The sequence below is a fragment of the Schistocerca serialis genome, chromosome 1 (assembly GCF_023864345.2).
Source record: "Schistocerca serialis cubense isolate TAMUIC-IGC-003099 chromosome 1, iqSchSeri2.2, whole genome shotgun sequence".
NCBI lineage: Eukaryota > Metazoa > Arthropoda > Insecta > Orthoptera > Acrididae > Schistocerca > Schistocerca serialis.
Window position 1 is genome coordinate 275877441 of NC_064638.1, and position 27661 is coordinate 275905101.

General features: G+C 40.5%; 1 protein-coding gene across 2 annotated transcripts; it reads right to left on the reverse strand.

The window, feature by feature from the left end:
- Nucleotides 1-8933: 8933 nt before the first annotated feature.
- On the reverse strand, nucleotides 8934-12544 carry LOC126468102 (transcription factor Adf-1-like). Of its 2 annotated transcripts, XM_050096523.1 has the most exons (3): nucleotides 12103-12544; nucleotides 9629-9676; nucleotides 8934-9545 (listed from the first exon to the last, which is right to left on the reverse strand). In XM_050096523.1, exons 1-3 carry the CDS (start codon nucleotides 12436-12438, stop codon nucleotides 9021-9023), a joined length of 909 nt encoding a protein of 302 aa, XP_049952480.1. In that variant the 5' UTR covers nucleotides 12439-12544; the 3' UTR covers nucleotides 8934-9020. The 2 variants fall into 2 exon arrangements, with proteins under 2 accessions (XP_049952480.1, XP_049952481.1); XM_050096524.1 differs by lacking the exon at nucleotides 9629-9676 and having other exon boundaries at nucleotides 12103-12535.
- Between the last annotated feature and the right edge of the window lie 15117 nt (nucleotides 12545-27661).

Sequence of the window (27661 nt, forward strand, 5' to 3'; positions counted from 1 at the left end):
TTGCGGAGGGAATGTAAATAAAACTTAATGGGGTCGTTGTGGGGGTGTTGTGAGGGTGACATGGTATTAGAAGGTGGAAAGTGTAACACGAGACTGAAATGAAAATGAAAATAAAAATATATGGGGAGAGATAAAGGTGAACTAGAAAGCAACTGGAGATCTGGTATGAAAAAAGGCGAAAAAGTGTTGGTTAAGTTGATCCTGTGGTGAACTTGGGTTGGTAGATAGCGATGTGCATAAAGGTTAGGTGGTTGTGTTGCCGCTAAAACACGTTAAAGAACGGAGAAATTCGGGAAAATTTCGAAAAAAAACGTGTAAATGTATGAAAAGGAGTGGTGTTGTGGTGAAAGATTACGAAAATGGGGCTAACACTTGTCTGACGAAGAAATAATGAAGTTAAAACCTGTGGGGAGCGGCTAAAAATGATTAGTGATGCGCGAAAAATGGAAGTGGAAATAAAGTGAAAGTTATTAGAACTAGCCGAAATGGTTGTTAAATACGTGAAAGCAGCTGTTATTGAACTAGAAGCGATGGATTTTATGGCGGCAGTAGTGTTGAAAACGGAAAATGAAATTTTTTTGGTTATGGTTTGGAAGTAGGTTACGTATTATTGAGTATATATAGGCGGGATAAAATTGTATAGTAGATTACGGTAAAAAGGCGAAGGTGAATAAAAAGTGAGACTACTGGTAAAAACAGAAAGAGAAAATAAGACGACAGGAAAGATTTCGAAATGCAACAGCGACAATAACAAACGTGATTGTTGGGTTCAAATTAATGATATGATTATAATAGAGGGAAACATTCCACGTAGGAAAAATATATCTAAAAACAAAGATGATGTGACTTACCAAATGAAAGTGCTGGCAGGTCGACAGACACACAAACATACACACAAAATTCAAGCTTTCGCAACAAACTGTTGCCTCATCAGGAAAGAGGGAAGGAGAGGGAAAGACGAAAGGATGTGGGTTTTAAGGGAGAGGGTAAGGAGTCATTCCAATCCCGGGAGCGGAAAGACTTACCTTAGGGGGAAAAAAGGACGGGTATGCACTCGCGCGCGCACACACGCATGCGCGCGCGCACACACACACACACACACACACACACACACACACACACACACACATATACAGACACAAGCAGACATATGGTCTTTATATATATATATATATATATATATATATATATATATATATATATATATATATATATATATATATATATATATATATATAAAATGTTTAAGTATTCATAAATAGACAACTGAGCACTTCACAAAATACAAAAAAAAAGTTATGCTTAAAATAGAAACAAGTCACCATTTGAATCGGTCAGCCCATACAAATACATGGATTAGTGGGAATGGATATGAAATGATCACTTAAGACATTGGCTGTGACACACACAATGATTGATGTCAAATGTCAGGCCACGCCACAGCCTGAGAATCTGCAGTGGCCACTGCAGGCCATGTGACAGTCAATGTGTTAAGCTCAATTATAGGCAAAGTAGGTGGCACACTTTGGGTCACTGGTAATACACTAGGAAAACATTGTCAGATTACATAAAGAAATCACTTATAATGCACTCACATGGCCCATTGTATAATAGTGCTAAAGTGTGCAGGACCTATATCAGCTGTGCAGGATTAGCCGAGTGGTCTAAGGCGCTGCAGTCATGGACTGTGCGGCTGATCCCTCGGGCATGGGTGTGTGTGTGTGTGTGTGTTCATCCTTAGGATAATTTAGGTTAAGTAGTGTGTAAGTTTAGGGACTGATGACCTTAGCAGTCAAGTCCCATAAGATTTCACACACATTTGAACAACCTATATCAGAAAGAACTATTTCTTGATAGTGAGTGTATACAAAGAAGAGTGGCACAGCTGGTCTCGGGTTTATTTGATTTGCAGCAAAGTGTAAAGGAAATTCTGAGACATCTAAACTGGTAGATAGTTAAAAGATGTCATCTTAAGAGAGTCTATTTAAAAGTCTTAACCAGTATTAAGTGACAAATATTCTAAAGCCTCCTACTTATTGCTTACATTGGGATTGGAGACAATAATAGACTGATTGAGCACATACATAGGCTTTTAAGCAGTCTGCCACCATCGGTGCAAAACAGTTAGTGGATTAATAAAAAAGGAGTTAAGATGGTGACTTTAATTCTTCAGTTGTTCTACATAGTCTCCCACACCCACCAACTTGAGTGGAATGCACAGAACATTCATACAACCATGTGAAACAGTCAGAAAAGTCCTTTGGGATGATATTAAACTCGCACGTCACATTGGCTTGAATGCCCAGTTAAGTCATCAGTGTGTTGACCCTTCATGTGAATTTCTGCACCTTTGACGTTTTTAAGGTAGGTTCTCATTGATAATACCAAGTCTGTCAGGAGTCACAAGTGTGCGGGACAAACATTTTTCTCCTCTTCGAAATATTCTGGTGAGTGTCCCTAACAGTTGATTTAGAAATTTTGTGATGATGTGGAACAACAACATTGATTCACTGCAGCTGCATGTCCACTACCAAACATTCTCGTCACAACTTACTTGGCTGCTGTTAGTTCAAGCTGCCTCTATAGTCACTGCGCTGATGTCTCCTATACACCACGAATAAAATGAGTTTTGGAACTTTTGGGATTGGTAGGTATTCTTTGCACACTCCATACGAGCTACATGGGAAGAAATCCAAATATATGGTACTATGGGAAGTTCTCTATCCCATGCACTTCGTCTACACATGTACTCAAGCAAGCCATCATATGGTGCAGGGCAGATGGTTCCTTGTACTACTGTTAGTTGCTCCCTTTCTTATTCTACTTGCAATGGAGCAAGAGAGAAATTACTGTCCATATGCCTCCATACAAACCCTAATTGCTTTTGTCTTGCATTCACTCGTTTAGCAAGATGTCATTTGTGATCGGAGGCTTTCCCGGCATATGTGTTGCTTCCAGGGCTCTCGGGTGTCCAGCCAGATGCGATCGTTGAAGTCCCACGATATTTCGGCAAATAACCTTTCTGCCATCATCAGGTGGTTCTGATGGAATGGTCTGTCTGCTCTTTCTCAGTGTTATTTATGTCCGTCAGTCGGGCTTTGACTCCCTGTGCTGACAGTCCGATTGCGGCTGCCGACATTCCGTTTTCGTGCGCCGACACTCAGATTGTGGCCGCCGACCAAGGTCTGCGCGCACCCCGGCATTGCTCCAGGTGGAGGAAGATGCAGAATCCCGTGGAGTGTCTTCTGTGGCCATCATAGAAGGGTCTTGTGTCCGCTTGTGGCGTGACTCCTTGATGGAGTTAAGTAATGGTTGCCATGCCTTACTTAGTTGAAAACCTGTGTCTCGGTTTATGAGACTGTCCATTATGTAAATTTCAATGGCCTCCTTGAAGATGCTGTCCCAGTAGAAACTGGTAGGGGCCAGAATCTTAATCTCTTCGTATTTCGCGTTGTGTCCAGTTTCCAAGCAGTGTTCTGCCTGTGCCGATTTAGTGGGCTGGCCTAGGTGCGTGTGGCGTTGGTGTTCTTTGCGGCGGTCTTCAGCTGTTCGAATTGTTTGACTGATGTAGGATTTGCCGCAACCACATGGAATATTATATACGCCTGCTTTCTTGAGGCCAAACGCAAAATACGAAGAGACCAAGATTCTGGTCCCTACCAGTTTCTACTGGGACAGCATCTTCAAGGAGGCCATTGAAATTCGTGTAACGGTCAGTCTCATAAACAGAGACACAGGTTTTCAACTAAGCAAGGCATGGCAACCATTACTCAACTCCATCAAGGAGTCACGCCACAAGCGGACACGAAACCCTTCTACGACGGCCGCAGAGGACACTCCACGGGATTCTGCATCTTCCACCACTTAGCGCGACGCTGGGGTAGGTGCGGACCTGGGTCGGCAGTTGCAGTTTAAGTGTTGGCACTCGCAAACTGAATGTCGGCGGATGTGACAGGAAGTTTGGCAGCTGCAATTGAACCGTTGCCGCAGGGATTCGAAGCCCAACTGATGGACATAAATAACATTGACAATGAGCAGACAGACCATTCCACCTGAACCACCTAATGATGGCGGAAAGGTTATTCGCCGAAATATCGTGGGACTTAAACGATCGCATCCGGCTGGACACCCGAGAGCCCGAAGATGTACATTGGTGGTAGAATCATTCTGTAATCAGTTAGAAATGCCAATTCTCTAAACTCGCTCAATAGCATTTCATGAAAAGAACATCTCCATCCAGTGATTCCCATCTGAGTTCATGAAACATTTCCAAAAGATTTTCATATCGATTGAACATACCAGTAACAAATCTAGCAGCGTGTCTCCAACTTTCTACAATGTATTTCCTACTCTGACTTGTTGAGAATCCCAAACACTCAAGTTGTGTTCAAGAATATGCAGTCTCCTTTATAGATAACTGCACTTTCATAAAATACTCCAAATAAACTGAAGTTGGCCATTCACCTTTCCTAACCAAATCTTATGTGCTGGTTTTATTTTGTATTGCTTTGCAACATTATTCCAAGGTAATTGATGTGACTGTACTGAATTATTCCAGGATTCCTTTTTCCACTCATCTGCATTAGCTTACATTTTTCTACATTTAAAACAACCTGCCATTCATCACACCAAACGGAAATCCTGTTTCCTCCTGTGGTCACTCAATAACAAAGCTATCCTGTCCACTACAGCATCATCAGCTAACAGCTGCAAATTTCATTGGAAATTGCTGGGCTGATAGGCTGTGATCGATGTCTAAAACCTTCTCCTAACGCTTCATCTCCAACTGTGGGAGACATCTTCAGAGGTAAAGTGACAAACTGTAAATAGATCTTGAGGGAGCACCAAATATACAGGGTGGTCCATTGATGCCAAATATCTCACGAAATAAGTGTCAAACGAGAAAACTACAAAGAACGAAACTTGTTCAACTTGAAGTGGGAAAACAGATGGTGCTACGGTTGGCCCGCTAGATAGTGTGGCCATAGGTCAAACGGATATCAACTAGGTTTTTTTAAAATGGGAACCCCCATTTTTTATTATATTTTTGTGTAGTACGTAAAGAAATATGAATGTTTTAGTTGGACCACTTTTTTCGCTTTGTGATACATGGCGCTGTAATAGTCAAACGTAAGTACTTGGTATCACGTAACATTCCGCTAGTAATTGTGGAAAAGGTCCATATCGTGTTGATGTATGGCAGTCAAATTGCGCAAGAATCAGGAATCTCAAAAACACTGGTGTCTAGAATGCTACATCAACATCAATTGCACCCGTACAATATTTCTATGCACCAGGAATTGCATGGCGACGACTTTGAACATCGTGTAAAGTTCTGCCACTGGGCACAAGATAAATTACGAGATGATGACAGATTTTTTTGCACGCATTCTATTTAGTGACAAAGTGTCATTCACCAACAGCGGTAACATAAACCAGGATAATATTCACTATTGGGCAACGGAAAATCCATGATGGCTGCAACAAGTGGAACATCAGCGACCTAGGCGGGTTAATGTATGGTGCAGCATTATGGGTGGAAAGATAACTGGCCTCCATTTTATCGATGGCAATCTAAACGGTGCAATGTATACTGATTTCCTACGTAATGTTCTACTAATGTTACTACAACATGTTTCACTGCATGACAGAATGGCGATGTACTTCCATCATGATGGATGTCCTGCACATAGCTCACATGTGGTTAAAGTGGTATTGAATAGCACATTTCATGACAGGTGGATTGGTCATCAAAGCACCATACCATGACCCGCACGTTCACCGGATATGACATCCCCAGATTTCTTTCCGTGGGGAATGTTGAAGGATATTTGCTATCGTGATCCACCGACAACACCTGATAACATGCGTCAGCGCATTGTCAATGCAAGTGCGAACATTACAGAAGCCGAACTACTTACTGTTGAGAGGAATGTCGTTACACGTATTGCCGAATGCATTGAGGTTCACAGACATCATTTTGAGCATTTATTGCATTAATGTATTTACAGGTAATTACGCTGTAACAGCATGTGTTCTCAGAAATAAGTTCACTAAGGTACATGTATCACATTGGAACAACCGAAATAAAATGTTCAAACCTGCCTAAGTTCTGTATTTTAATTTAAAAAACCTACCTGTTACCAACTGTTCGTCTAAAATTGTGAGCCATATGTTTGTGACTATTACAGCGCCATCACAAAGCTAAAAAAGTGGTCCAACTAAAACATTCATATTTCTTTACATACTACACGAACATGTAATAAAAATGGGGGTGCCCACTTAAAACAACGCAGCTGATATCAGTTTGACCTATGGCAGCGCAATCTAGCGGGCCAACCATAGCCAACCATCTGGTGTCCCCCTTCAAGCTAGAAAAGTTTTGTTCTTTGTAGTTTTTTGTTTGACGCTCATTTCGTGAGATATTTGGCCCGGTCACGATCAATGGACCACCCTGTATAGGTGGTGTAGGGGGCACCACATTCCATGACATTATCTCTGTTAATGCCAGCATTCTTACTTGAAAGAAATTATCATTCTTAAAGTGCAACACTGACATCCAAATTTTATCTAATGTCACAAGTTCCTCTTTTCTCTTCAAACTATTGTGGTGTTTACAAATCTCTGTAGCTTCTTTATACATCAATACATGCATGCATAATAATGCAATGTTTTTGAGAATACACTCCTCTCGCTGAATTTTATTTCATGAACACCCTCTTAGTAAACATGTTACACTACAGCCGATTTATCCAGTACCAGTATGAGCCAGTCCACAACTACAAGGAATATTATCTACACTCACCGTTACCAAAGGGTGTTTTATATCTTTTGCTGATGTTGAACATTCTTTTATCTTGGTGGGGGGTCTGAAGGTAGTTTCCACACATACTTGCTCAACGCTTTCCCAATGCGCTCTATAATCGTACTAGCGAATGGAAGGAAAACTTTCCCTTTGGGCAGCCATTATTCTTTATTGATTCTTATTTTGACTGTAGGGCACAGTGCTCGCCAGGCATCGACCGTCTTTTGTCAGCCCAGAAGTTTCAAGTGAAGTCAGTGCTAGCTGTGAAAGCTCATATTGTATGATTGGTCAAAAACTGCTGCTTGTCCTATCAGTCAGATCGTTCATGTGTGTAGAGTAAAAGACTGATCCTATCACACTTCCCTGGGGTACTCCTGATGATATCTTATTCATGCTGATATGCAGAAAGAAGCCTAATATTTGAACTTAGAATGTGTGCAATAATTCTGCACAAAACTGAGTGTTATTGCTTCGTAATTTTGTAGGTCTGTTCTTTTACCCTGCTATACATGGGACACACTTGCACCTTTTTTCCAGTTGCTTGGGACCCTGTGCTGAACAGGACACACATGATACAAACAAGTTAAGTAGGGGGCCAGTGTCAGTGTACTCTGTTTAAAATTGGGATTCCAAATCTTTTAATCACTCCTCAACATAAGCAATGCCTATTTCTATGTCCTCCATATGTGTGTCTGTGTAATGGTCAAACAATGGTGTGTGTACAATTGTTCTGCATGAGCAGTTTTTAATGCTGAATTTAAAACTTCAGCTTTTCTTTTGCTTTCTTCTATTGCCACTCCAGACAGGTTGCCAACTCACTGAATGAAAGCCTTTGACTTGCTTAGGGATTCTGCACAGGATCAGAAATTTTTGGTTTCTCAGAAAGATCTTTTGCTAACGCGTCATGTTGGAAGTTATGTATGGTTCATGTACCGATCTTTTATACACACATATTTCTACTAACTTTTGCATTTCAGCATTTCTGTACTTGCTTTTTGTAAATAGAAAATGCAACTCTCATTTCCTCGGTATTTTCTGAATTTTTTTAGTAAGTCACAGTGGGTATTTTCTGTGCTTAATCCACTTACTCAGCACATACTTCTCCAGAATGGACTTAAAATAGTTTAAACTCTGTCCTCAATTTCAATACACCCATCATACTGAAACTCAATTATCTCCATAAAAATTCTCCTAGCCTTATTGATGCATTTATTACTCTAGTAACCAATGCTGCTATGGTTTGCAGAATATGGACTTATGATGTAGATATAAGCACTATGAATAAGTTTTTGTTCTTTAGCAGTAAAATTGTTAGTCCTGAGATACGATGTAAGTAAAAGACTGCAAAGCTGGGTACAAATTATTGACAAGTTAAGTCAGCTAAAAAGTGGGTAACCTTTACATACTGACAGCTAGCAATGAGACAATTTTGCTTGTCTCCGGTATTTATTTCGCATTTCAACTGTTTCTAGATCTAAGATAATTCCTGCTGTTTGCAGTGCCATAAATGAAGCTTTCTAAGCTTTCATTAAGGTAAATATAAGAAATAATATCAATAAAAATTACTGATGTAATGTAAAAATTTATAAGACCTCTGTTATAGCAAATGGAAGATCCAGGTTCTGGCTCAGACAACCCAATCAGGGGCTACTAACCGCCATGTCATTCTCTGCCAATGGTGTCATTTGGATGTATTATGGAGGGTCATGGGGTCAGCACACTGCTCTCCCAGCTGCTGCTGGATTTCTTGACTTTGGAACCATTACTTATCAATCAAGTAACTCCTCAACTGGCATCACAAAGCTTAGTGCATGTTGTCCCTGTCCTCCCACCAAGGAAATATCCCTGGCAGTACTGGTGATCAATCCCAGGTCTTCCGCAAGACAGCCAGATGCACCGAGTTGTGGAGGCACATCGTCTTACAGGTTATTTGATATCACGTGCTTTACAGTTTGTTAGATGGGTGGTAGCACAATGGAGGGAATGATTTTTATTCATTTCATTAGTATAATGAAGTCTCATAAAATGATAGCAAAAATGTGACATAATTACAAACACTTGAAACATATGTCATGATGATGATCAGATCTTTAACATATTCTAATTTCGTATTAATCAATATTACCTGTTTACTCTCAAAGACATTTATTTTCTGTCTTCTCTTAAATAAATTAAATATTGAGTATATGAAAATATCTATAGTTGGAAATAAAAACTATAGCAAAAGTGTGTGTACCACAGTATTGGAATGTTTTGTATCGTTTGTGTCAATAGTTACGGCGGAAGAAGATGGAGAGGGCTGAATAATTTCAGTTTGCTGGTTTGTTGTGGTAGAGGGGCTGTCAAAATTGCCCATATCTGCCTGGAAGAACACTTCATGAATTTTAAACTGCACTATGTTCTGTACATGGTTATTGTAGGTTTTCAATTTAAATGCCACATAATCAGAAAATATGTCACGTGGTGACTTTTTTTCTTGTTTCTTGTTGTTTGTAGCTTGTTTTTTGTTTCTGATGGTGTCAATTATATTTATGATCATGTTCAGATCAGCAGCAGCTTCATCATATGCATCTCCTTTTCTACACTTATTCTTCTTTCTTGGAGGTTCTTCTACATCCCCTACTTGTACTTCATCTGATGCAGGATATTCTGTTTGTAGGACAATGTCATTACTTGTTCCCTCATCTTCAGACCCTTCCAAACTTGTCACATCTATATCAACCTCTTCAACTGTGTTCTCCTGAGAATGAAAAGAAAAAAAAGCTTACAAAATCTGTGTAATTTAAAGCTAGAAGCATTATTTTCTACATAATATTAACATACCCATAATATGATGCAGCTGTGGCACCCCACAATTAGTGGATCGCTTTGCTAGAACATATTTAAGATTTGTAAAGAATTTACCTAGTCATTTATTTAGAGTAACATTAACAAATATACCTTGTTCCTTCAGTTTCCCTAACATGCAAATAAACCACTAAAAATTGCACATGGCACTGCAGAACTTCCCAAAATGCCTTGGAGTTGTGACGGGAAGCACTGTGGAACAAATCTGTGGTATTATGAATTAAGTTTTCCACAACAGTGCTATTACGGGTTGCCAGTGCTTTTTATCGTTTTCTGTACACAATTGTTGGTTTGAAAAAAACTAATTTCAGATGGTAGGGATGAAAAACAAATCTTTTTGGAAACCCATAGAGTGCTACATTTTAGGTATATTACATGGAGGCCTGACTGAAAAGAAAAGGTAATTTACCCGATGTATTCATCAGCGAGCACTCATTTGATTTCTGCTAACATTTATCAACTCCATACCCTGGAGAACATCAGTGAAGTTGTGACGAGTGTGTGTTCAGCTATGGAATGAGAAGAGTGAGCACAGTGATAGAGGAACATTTAGGAAACAGGAGATGGAAGATGGAGAAAATCTGGTTTCCAGTAGCTGTCAGGAAGGAAGATGCTCTAATGGATCATTCTTGCCTTCAAGATCTGTGCCTCACAGTAATGAAAAAATGAAAGCATTCACATCCCATTGTTCATGTAGAATAACTGTATTTAATAGAACTGAATACCACAACCAGAGATGTTATTTGGTAAACAAACAATATGGGGTGTCCTTCCTAAACTATATGTATAAAAGGATTGACTACATTACCCTTCTCCAAAAAGCAAAGAAATATTCTGTACTGGTTGGGGTCACACAGATGGCAATAAGTTCTAATACATACAAAGAAAATTATAATGTACATTGTTATAAAGACAACATTAGTACTTTGTAGGGATTCCTCCTCTATGTAATGCTTCTGTTAACCTCTTTGGAATAGTGTTTAAGCTGTTTTGGTAGTCTGAGGTAATATTCTGCCATTCATGGTGTAGACAATATTTCACAGAATTCTTACTTCATGTTGTCTGACCATTTGCAGGTGTATTCCAAAGGTATTCAAGTGGATTAAGGCCTGCATTCTGTGCTGGAAATTTGAGAATATGAGGAGTATGGTACAACAACCACAGATGCTGTATGCTTAGGGCCACTGGCTTGCTGAAAGTAGAAATAAGTGACTAAAACCAAGGTAGCAACGCTATTTTTTGCAGATTTGCCTTTAGGATATTTAAATACTGACATGTTACCTTCAACAAAAACAAGTTGTCCGCCACCAGATGCAGCCATACATCCCCATACCGTAATTCCTCACCCATCATTCTTTTCTGTGGGTTGATTGTGTATGGGATCCTCCTCCACCGTTCTTTACTGTGTGTGGGATCCAGCTCAGTATATGGTCATCTTCCCACCAAAAGTCTGCCATCATTTGTTGGTAAACGATGCAGACTTCGGTGTGGAGACGATCAAGTACTGAGCTGTAACCCAAACACATCCAACCCACAGTAGCACACGATGATGGAGGGATATGATATGGCTACATCCGATGAGTTGGCCAACTTGTTTTTGTTTAAGGTAATATAAATTGATATCAATATTTAAATATCCCAGCAAATCTACAAAAAAGTGTTTTAGCTTGGACTTAGCCGCGCTTACTATTTTCAACAAGACACTGGCACTAAGCATACAGCTCGAATTTTTCGTCTATGGTTGTTGTACAGAATGCCCCATGTTTTCACCTTCCAGCTCAGAGAACAGACCTTGATCCACTTGAAGATCTCTGTAATAAGATAGAAAGACTGGTCAGAAAACATAAAATACGAAGTATGACCGGCCTGAAATAACGACACCACAAACGCAAAGTTATGTAATGGGAAAATACTACCTCCGAGACCGCTAAACAGGTTTAACTCATTCCAAAGAGGATAATAAAAGTGACACATAGAGGAATAATACTTTCAGAGTACAAACATCGTCTTTATACTTTTTATGTGCGGTGTATTTTTCTTTGTATAATGAATACTTTTTTGCCCACTGTTTGACCAAGAATATTTAATTACTTGGTGCAGAAGGCTAATTTAGTTAATCCTTTTACATGTGCAGATTGGGAAGGAAACCCCATACTGTTAGTTTGCCAAATAACATCTCTGGTTGTACACTTTAGCTCGAAAAATAGTTATTCTAAGTGAACAACAGAGTATCAACTTTTTTTTTCTCCACGACTGTATATCGTCGAAGACATTTGCTGTGATAACTAATTCACACACTGCTTTAACTCGTACAATGGGCGGGTCAAATGACAATGGAAGTACTGCTGAGCATATACTCTGCTGCTGACGTTTTAAATGCATTTATAATTCTGTAATTAAAGAAAATAAACACTAGAGTACTGTTCGTACAGATTAATGAATTCCCTCACCTCTGAGCATCTGCCTTTTGTCCATCCAACTTTATCAAGCAGGAATGACATCGATTTGAAGGCAAACCAGCCGGAACGGTATTTCTTGCCTGCAGGCATTCCCGAGGTTGTGGCCTCTTTCCTTCTTTCTCTCCTAAAGGAAGCAAGTAGGGAGTTAATTTTCTTCTTCACTTCCTCAGATGGCACTTTCAGTGCTTCCGCAATTTCTTGCCAAGCTTCATTTTTTCTGGTGTGCATTTTAAATTCTGGATCTCTTGGATCCCACAGGCATCTGTGGTGTCTGTACTCTTCAATTAATAGCATTACATCGTCTTCTAACCACTCCATCGCTAACATCACTCACGTTCAATAACGAAAACAAAGGAACACCATAGCACGCGCGAAAAACAACAGACTGCGAATGTTGTCAGTCGCAGCCGCCCGAGCGCCGAAGTGGAGGACGTGTAAACTTCCTGTTATGACTCCCTGAAAGACCGATAACTAGCCCTAACACGAGAGAGCACATCGAAATTCGAACCTAGCACGTCCGAAACTCCTAATGCCGTTTGTTCCAGCTCGCCTATTGTTTACACCCAAGAGAATGCTCGGATGTAAATGAGACATCAGTCTGACGGAATACCCGAACTTGTAATGTAACATTTCCATCTGCACAAATTCAGTTATCTGTGATATCTCATTCTGATGGCAAACATACTCGTAATAATGACGCGTTTTGCTTAACTTCTGAGCGCATGGACGTATAGCACATCGTCACATACAAGTCATTCACTGTCCTGACTTTTGGCAACATAGTATATTTTTGTATGCGAAATTTAGCCAGATCTGAAGCTGGATCGATAACTTACTTACAGGCAAAATATAGCACGTTAATGAGGACAAACTTACAAAAACGCACATGTAATTGCAGCTGTACTCCAGGGAATTTTGATAAGATTACGTTCCTCAGTATTGGATGTTAATGACTTGTCTGGTCCCCTGCCCATTCTTGGATTTTTGTAATTATTTACCACGCGTTCCACCACTGACAATATTTGTTAATGTGATAAATGCTGAGCCTCAATGTCGTCTGGACTTTACATTAAACTTTAGGTCCCCCTACGACTGGCAAGGTCAGTCAGTTAAAAGGTCAAAGGCTGGAAAAAGGCAAATGCATATCACTTGCAATGGGACTTCTCTTAATAAAGTACTAGGGCGCTAGAGCTATCTTGGTTGCGACTATAATTTAATCAAAGTCTCATCTTTTAAGATGATTCACACTAAAATAGTTCAAGAGAAATATATAGTTTTTGCCAGACAATTCTTTCTACAGTTTGTAATGCAAGTAGCCTCTTACTAGAAGCTTTTTTATGAAGATCTACTAGTATATCTACTAGTATAAGCAAAATCAAACTTTTTGTAAAAACAATCAATGAAAACTACAGATTGGAATATCAACAATATAAGGAAAAAGATAAATTGCTACTTGCTCCAAAGGTAACATGTTGAGTTCCAGACAGGCACAATGAAAATACTGTTACACATTTAGCTTTCACGGGAAACCTTCTTCACAAAAAGAAAAGACACACACATTCATTCAAAGAAGTAAGCATACTTGTTGTGCCTGTCTGCAACTAAATGTGTCATCTTTACAGTGAGTAGCAACCTGCCATTTTCCTTATAGGCCTATTGTTTTTATAAATACATTAATTTATAGACTGAACTTCGAGTCAGATCTCTAAATGCCACAAACGGACTGTTCACTTTTGTCACAGTGCCACAACAAAGCATAATTTCATTTGTAGTTTACAAGGAACGTTGTGTACATGCAAATACACTATCCGCCACTGCCCAGCAACACTTTTAACTGTTGTCAGCAGCAGTGGGCATTAAAGCATTTTGTCTCTACTGGGAAATCACTCTCGGCTGCGACATGCACAGCTGTCAATTGATGCGATAACACTTTAGTCATATGGTAAATGATAAAGAACAAGCTGCTTTAATCAGAATGTAGGTTTTGTCATACCATTCATAGAGGTGTGTTCTTTAAGCCAATATGAGGATCTTCCCATTTGTTGTACTTGATATCTTCATCAATTTCACAACAGAGATTGTGGTCCAAACTGAACTATTGTATAATGAGAAGTGACAGCTTTTAAATAAATGATGAAAATATTTGCACGGAGCACTAACAGGAAACAGAACAGGCAATGAGTCGGTGCATCATGCTGTGAACAGAATAGGAATTATGTACTAAATTTGAAAATACTGAGGCCAGAAAAGCTGCATTAGACATGCTGCTAAAAAGAACTGATCCATTGTTTCATGTATTGTACTGGATCGACAATGTGACAATACTGATGGGCTTCTCATATAGTTCACTGAAATTCAGTAGATGGTATTGTGTGCTTGTGGGGAAACTGGATAGTCCTTCCAAAGAATTGACCAACATGGATGTGAGGTGTTGGTGCTTGTGGTCCACTTGCTATTCGTCTTGGTTCCCAGCAACTGCAACATATAAATTCATGCCTGAGCCACTGCATCAGCATGCAGCAACTGTTGATTGGCAACTACAGCACAAATTAGGAACAATGCTGGGCACAGAGTGTTGACTTCTCCATTAGGAACTGTTTGCTAGACATGGTCTGCAACCAAGGGTACTATTCACTGTGCTTTTCCCCACAACACATCATACTGCAGCCACTGATGATATAGTGAAGGACATATCTTGAGAGCTGAATAAAGTAAAGTAGTGTTTAGTGATGAGAGCAACTTCTGCTCAGCATCAGTGATGGTTGTTTATGACTGCAGTGTCGGCTAAGAGTGAGTCAACTACTTACTTTTTTCAGGTGGCACCAGTCATTCCTGAGTCTGCATCACAGTACAGGTAGTTACACTCTACCCTCTTTCCTGAGGAAACTTTGCATGGTGGAGCTTATGCTCCAGAGCACCATCTATTCAACTCCATTGCCATTCTCACAACAGTGAGAAGTGTTCATGCATCCCAATAGCCTAAGGGGTGCTCATCAGTGTCCTTGGTCAGCATGGTCATTAGAGGTGTCCTCTATAGAGCATCTGCAGAACATGATGGAACAGCATATGTTCTAATCTTCTTCACTCTTGACGAAAGGCATAAGAATCTGTAAGCGCAAAAGATGATGTCATCAAACACTTCTATGATCCAGCTATATCTCTTGATCACTGATGATATCAGTCAACACTTTTGTGGTACTCTCTAAATACAGCTGGAAAAGTAGATTGTTGTTTGAGGAACCTTTATAAGATTTTGAAATTGTCGTCCAGTACAGTGGAATACAAATATGGGGATAATAAACTTATTATTTAAAGCACACACTCTTCTCTCTCTCTCTCTCTCTCTCTCTCTCTCTCTCTCTCTCTCTCTCTTTCGTAATTTTTCTCACGTGAAGTGTATGATACTTGAATAAAACTTCATATTTTACCATAATTTTAGGTTGTTCATTTTTATTTCTACTAGTTTTTTTCCCCTCAAATGATGTTCTTGCAGCATGATGTTTTGTATCAAATCAATTCCACTAGGTGTCTGAATCATTTGACATCACTGATCCCTCCACTTAAAATGTTTTACCTTTCATTCACTACATCTGCAGGTTTGTATGAAATCTGTCATGCTATTTCAATGATTGCCACTTAATGGTAACATATTTTTGGTCTCCTAATTGTTTATTTAATGACTCTTAACATACTTTGTATTTATTACCAGACTGCTTTTGATTTTGATAGGGTGGCTGTTCACTTTTAGGCAGCCTCATGGAATTTAAATTATTTGTGCTTTCAAGACCAAAGTTAGATTTCTAGTGCCTTCTATATGTTTTTGTTGATCCAAAAGCCTTACTTCAGTCCAGTCATAGGATCAAGTTCTAAGGTGAATGCTGCAACTTACAGCCTTCACTTTCATTAATTGTTTGTGTGGAATCAGCTTGAAATCCTAAGATTAACCACACATTTCTGTAATAGCATAGTGATATTGGAGATGACTGATGGGGAACAATAAAGGCAGTATCAAAAAATATCACTCTCTCTATTCTTAATAAAGAACTTTCAAATATAGCATTTGCCCGTACTCGGTGTTATTAACTAAACTAGACTGTATCTGGTTATTTTCAGCTGAGAGTATTGGGTGTATCATACAATTTTACAAGTAGACAGATTAAGACTGATGCAACATCTTTGTTCTGACTGCGTTTATCCTATTACATTATATCAGGACTTAAATACTACATACATACTGATTGGTTATAATTAAAGTGCAGCTACTCACAGAGATCCAGTGTAGCTGCAACTATCATATGACAGCGGAACTTTGCAGATTTTCTATGCGTTAAAGGGACCAATTTATGCTGGCAAAAAAATCATTCCAATTTTGTCCACCAGGTGCAAATTTGGCACTGTGAATGCAAGAAAGACGTATATAAATGTTTCCATATTAGGACTAGGACATGGGCAGAAAATGTCAAACAAATGAGAAAGGCATAATGTTGATTCTATTATTAACCACCACTTACATAATTTGTTCAGTACGAGCACCAGAGATGTCGGCGAGATTCTGCACCCGTGAAACGATGTGAGCAGCAGTTGCTCGCAGCAATTCTAGTGGAATCTGAGCAATGTTTTCCCATATACTGGCCTTCATATCAGGTGGAAATCAAATGTGTCCCCAGTAAATGCATTCTTTCAGATTTTACCAGAGCCAAAAGCTTCATGTGTTCAGATCAGGTGATCTTGTGGGCCATGCATCTATAAAACCTCTGGAGATAACACGTTTGTGGAAGGTTGCATTAATCAGATCTTTCATTGGGCGAACAACATGAGGTATTGCCTCATTTTGCATGAAAACAGTGGTTTCTACACAGTTGCCCTCTTCAAAAGCAGGAATCGCATCCCGCATCTCGATAATGTGCAGATGTCATGGTACACCAGGGCCTCTGTTTGTATTTTCTTCAAAGAAGAACAGACCAACAATAAAGGTGCTTGTGAATCCACACCACACAGTCATATATGGCGAGTACAGAGACTCTTTGTGCACAACACGTGGTTGAATAGTCCAGCAAATTTGGCAGTTCTGTGCCTTCATTGCCTCTGAAGTGTAAAATGTGCCTTGTCACTCCATAGAATATCATCCAGCCCCATGTCATCAACCTCACCCCATGCCAGAAGCTGAAGAATAATTTCAGAACATTGGTGTGGATCGTGAGATATCAGTTGCAGCATGTCTAGATCTTGTATAGATATCAATATAAAACAGAATGAAAACTTTCAGTACTGTTGACCAAGGAATGGAAAATTCTCGTGACATTGCACAAATGCTAGCATTACCCAGTACACATGCTTCATGGTCAGTTCAGCAACTTCGTCAGTAACTTCCGCTGAGATAGGATGCCTTCCTCTTCCAGATGCCACACCCAGCTCATATGTTTTCAAGTTTCCCTATCATAATCTTTAAACTGTTTAATGACATCGGGTCTCTCCTAAGATCTTCCAGTTGGTGATATTCTCTCAATGCAGCACTATAATTGCTGATGCTCACATATAACAGTTTCGTTAACAATGTCCAGTCTCTCTTCTCGATAGCCATGCTGTTCACCCATGTTATGGCTTGCCAAATGACAGTGTGGATGCAATACCATCATGCAGGCAGTGTACACTGCCAGATTTGCACATGCTGGCCAAAACTTGAACTAATTTTTTTTCAGCACAAATTGGTTACACATTAATGCATTAAAATATTACCAAGTTTATCTCCCATACAACAATTATGGCCAGCATTGGATGCTGTGAGTAACTATACTTTAATAGCCATCTGGTACAGTAAATGCACCACAAAAGATAACAGCATACGCTTTACAGGTACATAAGAGTGCATTATACAGGGTGAAGCAGCTAAGTCATAACACCCCTTGTATCTCCCCAACTGTAATAGATACAAAGATGACATTTGGACAGTGAATTGTAGGGACAGGGGCTACTTGAATACATCACATTTCATGTATGTGCTATTTTTTATTACAGAGATATGAGGCCATCTTTGTTTTTTTAAATGGAACCCTATGTTAAATTTTAGCATAACATGATGGGCTTAAAAATACTGTTTCAAATATGTGTATCATAATACACTCCTGGAAATTGAAATAAGAACACCGTGAATTCATTGTCCCAGGAAGGGGAAACTTTATTGACACATTCCTGGGGTCAGATACATCACATGATCACACTGCCAGAACCACAGGCACACAGACACAGGCAACAAAGCATGCACAATGTCGGCACTAGTACAGTGTATATCCACCTTTCGCAGCAATGCAGGCTGCTATTCTCCCATGGAGACGATCGTAGAGATGCTGGATGTAGTCCTGTGGAACGGCTTGCCATGCCATTTCCACCTGGGGCCTCAGTTGGACCAGCGTTCGTGCTGGACGTGCAGACCGCGTGAGCTGACGCTTCATCCAGTCCCAAACATGCTCAATGGGGGACAGATCCGGAGATCTTGCTGGCCAGGGTAGTTGACTTACACCTTCTAGAGCACGTTGGGTGGCACGGGATACATGCGGACGTGCATTGTCCTGTTGGAACAGCAAGTTCCCTTGCCAGTCTAGGAATGGTAGAACGATGGGTTCGATGACGGTTTGGATGTACCGTGCACTATTCAGTGTCCCCTCGACGATCACCAGTGGTGTACGGCCAGTGTAGGAGATCGCTCCCCACACCATGATGCTGGGTGTTGGCCCTGTGTGCCTCGGTCGTATGCAGTCCTGATTGTGGCGCTCACCTGCACGGCGCCAAACACGCATACGACCATCATTGGCACCAAGGCAGAAGCGACTCTCATCGCTGAAGACGACACTTCACCATTCGTCCCTCCATTCACGCCTGTCGCGACACCACTGGAGGCGGGCTGCACGATGTTGGGGTGTGAGCGGAAGACGGCCTAACGGTGTGCGGGACCGTAGCCCAGCTTCATGGAGACGGTTGCGAATGGTCCTTGCCGATACCCCAGGAGCAACAGTGTCCCTAATTTGCTGGGAAGTGGCGGTGCGGTCCCCTACGGCACTGCGTAGGATCCTATGGTCTTGGCGTGCATCTGTGCGTCGCTGCGGTCCGATCCCAGGTCGACGGGCACATGCACCTTCCGCCGACCACTGGCGACAACATCAATGTACTATGGAGACCTCACGCCCCACGTGTTGAACAATTCGGCGGTACGTCCACCCGGCCTCCCGCATGCCCACTATACGCCCTCGCTCAAAGTCCGTCAACTGCACATACAGTTCACGTCCACGCTGTCGCGGCATGCTACCAGTGTTAAAGACTGCGATGGAGCTCCGTATGCCACGGCAAACTGGCTGACACTGACGGCGGCGGTGCACAAATGCTGCGCAGCTAGCGCCATTCGACGGCCAACACCGCGGTTCCTGGTGTGTCCGCTGTGCCGTGCGTGTGATCATTGCTTGTACAGCCCTCTCGCAGTGTCCGGAGCAAGTATGATGGGTCTGACACACCGGTGTCAATGTGTTCTTTTTTCCATTTCCAGGAGTGTATTTAGGCAAATAGTTTTTGAGACACAGATATGTTCTCGTATCGTGTTCATCCGTTGAAGTGGCGTTGTCCAATGCGACCTTTCCTGTTGTGCAGAGTCCATGATAAATGTTGCGAGTCTGTCCTTACACAAACACGGCCACTTACTCGACAATAGTAATATATACTGTGATATTTTGTGCAAAAGTTAACTGATGATGTCGGGCAAATATTATTCAGTTATTTGACAACTGTGATACCAAAATAGTAGACAACATATAGTATTAAAATACTACAAGATGTTAATATATTTTAAGTAACAGAAATACAAATGTAAATGAGGAGGCCCTTATTGGTCACAACTGTTTTGTACGAATTTGTTTTTTATTTGCAAATATTTACTATTGATCGCAATACGAATCAAATACACACAAAGATGCAAAATACATACTGTACACGATACAAAACTTTACTGAAGCATGTGCTGAAAATGCTTCCCCTCTGCTGCAATGCACATTTTTAGTCACTGTTCGAATGATTTGTGAACGGCTTTGAGGTTGTCATGTGAGATATCAGCACACGCTTCGATGATATGTTGCTTCATATCATCTGGTGTAGTTGGTATTTGAACATACACTTTATGTTTGATTGCTCCCCACAATAAAAAAATCAAGAGGGGTCAAATCAGGAGACCAGGATGGCCACTTTACTTCAGCATGTCGTCCTATCTAACAATCTGGGAACTTCTCATTTAACAGCTCTTTAGCCACACGGGAAGAGTGAGTAGGACAGCCATCATGTTGGAACCACAAGCACTGACGCGTAGTTAGTGGTACCTCTTCCAGCAAAATGGGCAGAACGTTTCGCAGGAACTGTGCATAGTTATTGCCATTTAGTATACCCGGAATGAATTACGGCCCCACAATGACATTTCTGATAATGCTGCACCACACATTAACACTCCACGGTTGCTGGTGCTGTAGCTGTCAAAGCCAATGAGGTTTCTCTATTGACCAGTAATGCATATTATACAAATTCACATTACTGTGGTTGGTGAAAGTCGCTTCATCAATAAAAAGCACCTGTTGAAAAAATGTTGGATCATCTTGTAGGCGCTGCAGAGCAAACCGGCAAAATTCCTGGTGCCATTCAAAATCCACACCGGAGAGTGCTCCATGTAATGAGAGGTGAAATAGGTGAAATCTATGCCGCTGCAATATGTGTAGAACACTTATCTGACTTATACCACATTTCGAGGCGATACGTCATGACGAAGCAGTAGGCTCATTATGCGCCAACACTAGAATGCCCTCTTCATGTACCTCACCAGTTGCAGTTTTCTGCCTTGTCCTCTGTATGGCATTCCATGATCCCGATTCAAGTAGTTTCTTGCAAATATGTGCAAGAAGCTGGCACATAGGGCACTCACGATCAGGATACAGCTCTCCATGTCGCTTTATTGCTCTAACAGCATTTCTTCTGCTTTCACCATACACTAGAAGCATATCTAACTTTTCTCCGTTGGTGTACATGTCTGCTCCAAGAAACTGTGATGGAAATGCAATGTCTCAGTACCCCAGCAGCACATCTATACCCTTCTCTCCAGCTACCTCGTGCGTCATCTTGTGGCGTTATCCAGAAGCAGGAAAACAATGCCTTCCCTGTTAAGTTCCTCAGTGGTCAACAGGAAAGGTTGCATTGAACAGCGCTGCTTCAAAGGATGAACACGATACGAGAACATATCTGTGTCTCAAAAACTATTTGCCTAAATATTATGATATACACATATTTGAAACCATCTTTTTAAGCCCATCATGTTGTGCTAAAATTTAACATAGGGATCCATTAAAAAAAAACAAAGATGGCCTCATATCTCTGTAATAAAAAATAGCACAAACGTGAAATGTGTGTATTCAAGTAGCCCCTGTCCCTGCAATTCACTGTCCAAACGGCATCTTTGTATCTACTACGGTTGGGGAGATACAAGGGATGTTATGACTTAGCTGCCTCACCCTGTACATTTTATGTTGCAATTTAACATCTAACAATACTATGAAAAGGGAAGTTGGTACTCACCCCAACTGTCACAGTATGTTAATCATCCACGCTCCACATCACTGGACATTCCACTCACAAAATCCCATATAAGAAGAGTCTGTGAGTGAGTGTGGCAGTACTTTCTGAATTTAGATGTAGCAGACCTGAAAAATCTTAAAAAGTGCATACAAGAGAAACTTTACCAGAGACTTGGCCACAATGTTTTGAGGAAACCCATATTAAGAGCACTGAGAAGATATTTACAGAGCAGAAAGTAATAATGAATAATTAAATCCTTTCTTAAATGTATTTCTTCAGCCTTCTAAGACCTGTTTCCCATAGAAACAAACAAGAACACTACTGAAGAAAAGTGGAGACAATGGACAGGTGTACATAAAAGACCAGATGTAACCAATAGTGTAACTCCATTATCACAGGTATTGTAGGTATAGCTCAAACAAAAACCTTAAAAGTGCAATAAAATTACTGAAAGTGGTACTATCAGTTTCTTAGTTGACAGGAGTTATCTTTGCGTTGCAACAAATGACCAATGGTTGGCAGCCTCTTGTTGCAGCACAGGAAAGGAAGTAGTGTCTGTGCAAAGATGCAGTCACTGATTTGTCGACTTGCACCGCATAGTAGCAGTGATAAGTGATACTTTTTTTTTGAGCAGTGGAGCTGTTGAACCTTTGGAAATGTATCACAGGATGAAAGCACAGTATATTGTTTCATGTGAGTCGCTGCACCAAGTGCATTAGTTGTCGAGATGCTCGGCACCTGAGCCAGGTACATCAACAGTGATGAACAAAACCAGTGCCACAGTGGAAGAGCTCGTGAAGGAAAACAGGCATATTACTGCAAACAAAAGAGCCACTGTTTTGGATACTGGTGTTGGTTCAGCACACAGTATTGCCCATGATGGGCTACAATTCAGTAAAGTGTCCTCAAGATGAGTGACATGTCAGCTGACTGTTGAATTAGTGTCCGAGAAGAACTTTTGCATCATTTCCAGGTTGAAGGTAATGGATTTCTGGACAGAACTGTTACAGGTGATGAAACCTGAGTGAAATATGACCAAACTGAAATGAAAAGATTGAGCAAGATGTGGCACCATAACTCTTTGCCCAGAAAAAAAAGTTTCACATTCAGCCATTGGAACAAAAAGTTAAGCTCATTCTCTTTTGGGATAAAAGATGGGGGTGGGGAGCCCTGGGGGAGGGGGAGGGGGAGTCCTAGACCTGGACGTACAGAGTACTTCTAATATTTTGGAAGATGAATAGCAATGTGTAAGTAGTCTTAAAAAAGTTCCAGTTCCAAGGCTGTTAAAAACCTGCATAGTACTGACTTTTAAATCTTTTCTTGAAAGAAAAACCCTGACAACACTATATTTTTTCCTTTCCCTGAGAGCTGGGGAGGGCAAGCATGGCACCTCCTTGCCCTGGAGCATGGGCACCCTTGCTTCTGACTGCAGCTGTTTTGTTGCAACATGACAATACTCATTCCCATACTGCCTATTCAGCCATAGTAATAATACTGGAGATGAAATATGACTGTTTCAAACACCCACCTTACTCATCAGCCTAGCCCCAGGTGACTTTTGTGTGTTGAGGTGGCTCAAATAAGTGCTATGAGGCAAGCATTTCAGAAGTAATGAATAAGTGAAAACTGCTTTGTACGAGTGGCTACATTTACACCCAAAAGAATTCTTCTCATGAGGTATTCATGCATTACACTTCATGGGGATAAATTATGTATCTATAATTTTTATAGATTGCCTAATTTCCATAATAATAAATAGTTAAAGTTTAATTTGAATAACTCTCTTACAAACATCCAGTCTGTTACATAAAAGGCAAAAGATATTTACCAAGCAAAAAGGAAAATAATCAAGAAAAAAGCAAAACAACACAGAACATTTCAACAAAGCAAATAGAATTGTGGTCTGAAATATCAGCAGTGGTAGAAGTGCTGACATGTGAAAATTATTGGCAGTCAGTTTCAAATACTATTCCCTCTCACTGATAGTAAACACTGCTTCTATCATTAAACAATCAAATTGGATTTACTCTGACCCTGATTACACCATCAACAAAAATATTGTTCTCAGAACTATAAGTCCTAAGGAGATTTAAAAAATCACTTTCAATTTAAATAAAATTGTAATTCTTTGGCTAGTATGATAGTGTTTCTAGATGACTGACATGTCAAATCTATCCTTGAGATATCTTTAAATGCAAACTTTATCCAGTGTGTCATCAGCCAGTCCCTGATTCTCAACAAAATCTACCAGAATGCTCAATTAATCTTCCAGAGAATCACCAACCAATTAGGATCTCAGTTAATCTTAGACAAACTAGTCACTCTTAATACAAGCATTGGGAATAAAGCAGAAGCTGAACCTATGGAGACTTTAAAAAGACTTACCTGCTTCAGGTGTATTGAATTTATTGGCCAATCATCTCAAAAGTGGAACTCTGGAAAACTAGTTCCCCAAGCAAGAATTTTGAATATGGGTATAAAAATTCTACAGTGGAATGTTATATCTCTCAATTCAAAAAGAGAACACTTTTGTGTGTGTTACATGACAAAAAATTTCCGTTGGCAGTAGTTTGCAAAATCAGGCTTACACTAGACGTGGATTATACAGGATGAAGAAAAAATGCAGCACTTGGAGGTTGGTATGCGATTCCTTATCCCAGTTCAAGACAGAAGTGTATGTAGCAAAACATAGTCCCACCAATAGGTTTAATAGGAATGCAATTTAAAAAAAGAGTCTATGGCAATGCTGTCACTGCATGGTCAAGAATAGGTAGCATGAAATCTGCACTATGCCAGAGGTGTCCCATTAGCCCAGAGAAACAAGGCAATGGTGTGGATAATGGATATACAATCTTGCTGATGTTCGCATCGTGTTCGTGGCAAACTGTTACCCCCCCCCCCCCCCCCTCCCTCTCTCCGCAGCATCAAATTATATACAATTCACACTTTCACAGTGCAGTATCTTGTGTATTTCTTTCTGTTACTGTTACCACTACTTAAACATTAAGACATAACATGAACTTCTTACGGATGTAAATGACTATTCATTTTGACTATGACACAAGTACAGTCATTAGGAAATGATAGTGTGTATAGTAACAATGTCCGTATCCATTGGGGTACAAAAAATGAAATAGGTAGGCTACACTTTTATTTCACATTATGCTGCGCACAATAATTCCATTCTCTATGTTTGATGTCCATGCTTAACTTCACAGAGCTGGTACACATATGTACGAGCAACGTTCAGTTTAGTGAAGATGTTCAAAGGGCCACCTTGCATTTGCAAACTCTTCACCACTTGTTGGATCACACTTTGCTAGACCCTATGCAACACACCTGCATCTACCATTGCATGCAAGCTATTAGGTTGTGTACGTTCATTGGTGGACTGCTATAACCTTGTTCACTTAAGTGTCTCAATAAATATAAATCTAGTGGATAAAGGTCCAGGGAATGTGGAGGCCAGAACATTGGATTTCCATGCTCAATCTATTTCCATTGAAATGGTTCATTTAAATAGCTACACATATTCATTACAAAGTTTGACAGTGTGCACCATGATGCTGAAACCATTGCTGTCATCAAAACTCCAAGTGAAATGTTTTCTAATGCGTCAGGCAATATATTGCAAAGAAACATAGGATGAAGGGGTGCATTCAACTTGTCTAGCAATAGGTAAGGGCCTAAAGGCACTCCTTCCGAGATTCCAGCCCATAGGTTTATACCAAAGTGTACCAGAGAGCCACATTCATGAGTGACATGTGGGTTGTGTTCCAAGCAATAATGGCTGTTGTGGAGGTTCAAAATATCTTTGCAAGTGAAGCTATATTCATCAGTCCGTATCACATTATTTATAAAATGTTCATTATATTCCACTTGATGCAAAAGCAAGTCACAAATCTGCATTTGTCAAATGCAGTCTTCTAGCTGCTGGTGTTGAATTAACATGTGATGACATGGATGCAGTTCCTCGTCATGCAACACTTCAGCAACTAGTTTTTAACACATCTGGAACTGACTTGCAATATTACAGGTACTTAGCTAAGGTAATTGGTGAATGGTTTCAAGAATCATGTCTTCTGTTTGTGGAGTTCGTCTAGTCCTTGGACATACTCTGTCCATTACTTGTGGAAGGTGTTGCTACAAGCATCAAAACCATTCTTATCAGTATGCCGTCTTTGAGGGTACCATGCAGCATATGCATGAGCAGCAGCAGCTTGGTTATCAGATGCACCCGGCAGCAAAGGTATATTGATGTATTCATTGTTTGTGTACTCCATCAGGAAGCCACCCTACATGAACTTGACGGTTAGTTGTGATTGTGCACTGTGTGGTTAGTAAACACATGCATGTATTTTACTGGATCCCACTGCCATGTGATAGGCTATTGTCATGTGACAAAATGAATCCTGCTTATAAACAATGAGAATTTGGGAATGATCGCCTAAAAAATAAAAAAGGAATCTGACAATGATTCATATATCCATGGCTGATGTGGGTTTGACGTCCCATCAGTCTACTGAGTGAGCTGCAATTACTGGTAAGGTAGTGCGGGATGATACACATTCCTCTGTACATTCCAATGCACTGCACGATGTGACAGTTTTGCCAGATCCTTGTTTTCATAGATTTTCCAAAATGCTTCTGATCTGACTTTGCTAGATAAACTTTTGTCTTTAATCTGGATGAGAAATCAGGAGCCGACCTCAAAGTGCGGCATTTTTTCTTCACCCTATACATATAAAGGAGATATGATTATTTGCCCCCCCATGAACCATGGACCTTGCCGTTGGTGGGGAGGCTTGCGTGCCTCAGCGATACAGATAGCCGTACCGTAGGTGCAACCACAACGGAGGGGTATCTGTTGAGAGGCCAGACAAACGTGTGGTTCCTGAAGAGGGGCAGCAGCCTTTTCAGTAGTTGCAAGGACAACAGTCTGGATGATTGACTGATCTGGCCTTGTAACAATAACCAAAATGGCCTTGCTGTGCTGGTACTGCGAACGGCTGAAAGCAAGGGGAAACTACAGCCGTAATTTTTCCCGAGGGCATGCAGCTTTACTGTATGATTACATGATGATGGCGTCCTCTTGGGTAAAATATTCCGGAGGTAAAATAGTCCCCCATTCGGATCTCTGGGTGGGGACTACTCAAGAGGATGTCGTTATCAGGAGAAAGAAAACTGGCGTTCTACGGATCGGAGCGTGGAATGTCAGATCCCTTAATCGGGCAGGTAGGTTAGAAAATTTAAAAAGGGAAATGGATAGGTTGAAGTTAGATATAGTGGGAATTAGTGAAGTTCGGTGGCAGGAGGAACAAGACTTCTGGTCAGGTGACTACAGGGTTATAAACACAAAATCAAATAGGGGTAATGCAGGAGTAGGTTTAATAATGAATAGGAAAATAGGAATGCGGGTAAGCTACTACAAACAGCATAGTGAACGCATTATTGTGGCCAAGATAGATACGAAGCCCACGCCTACTACAGTAGTACAAGTTTATATGCCAACTAGCTCTGCAGATGACGAAGAAATTGAAGAAATGTATAATGAAATAAAAGAAATTATTCAGATTGTGAAGGGAGACGAAAATTTAATAGTCATGGGTGACTGGAATTCGAGTGTAGGAAAAGGGAGAGAAGGAAACATAGTAGGTGAATATGGACTGGGGGACAGAAATGAAAGAGGAAGCCGCCTGGTCGAATTTTGCACAGAGCACAACATAATCATAACTAACACTTGGTTTAAGAATCATGAAAGAAGGTTGTATACATGGAAGAACCCTGGAGATACTAAAAGGTATCAGATAGATTATATAATGGTAAGACAGAGATTTAGGAACCAGGTTTTAAATTGTAAGACATTTCCAGGGGCAGATGTGGACTCTGACCACAATCTATTGGTTATGATCTGTAGATTAAAACTGAAGAAACTGCAAAAAGGTGGGAATTTAAG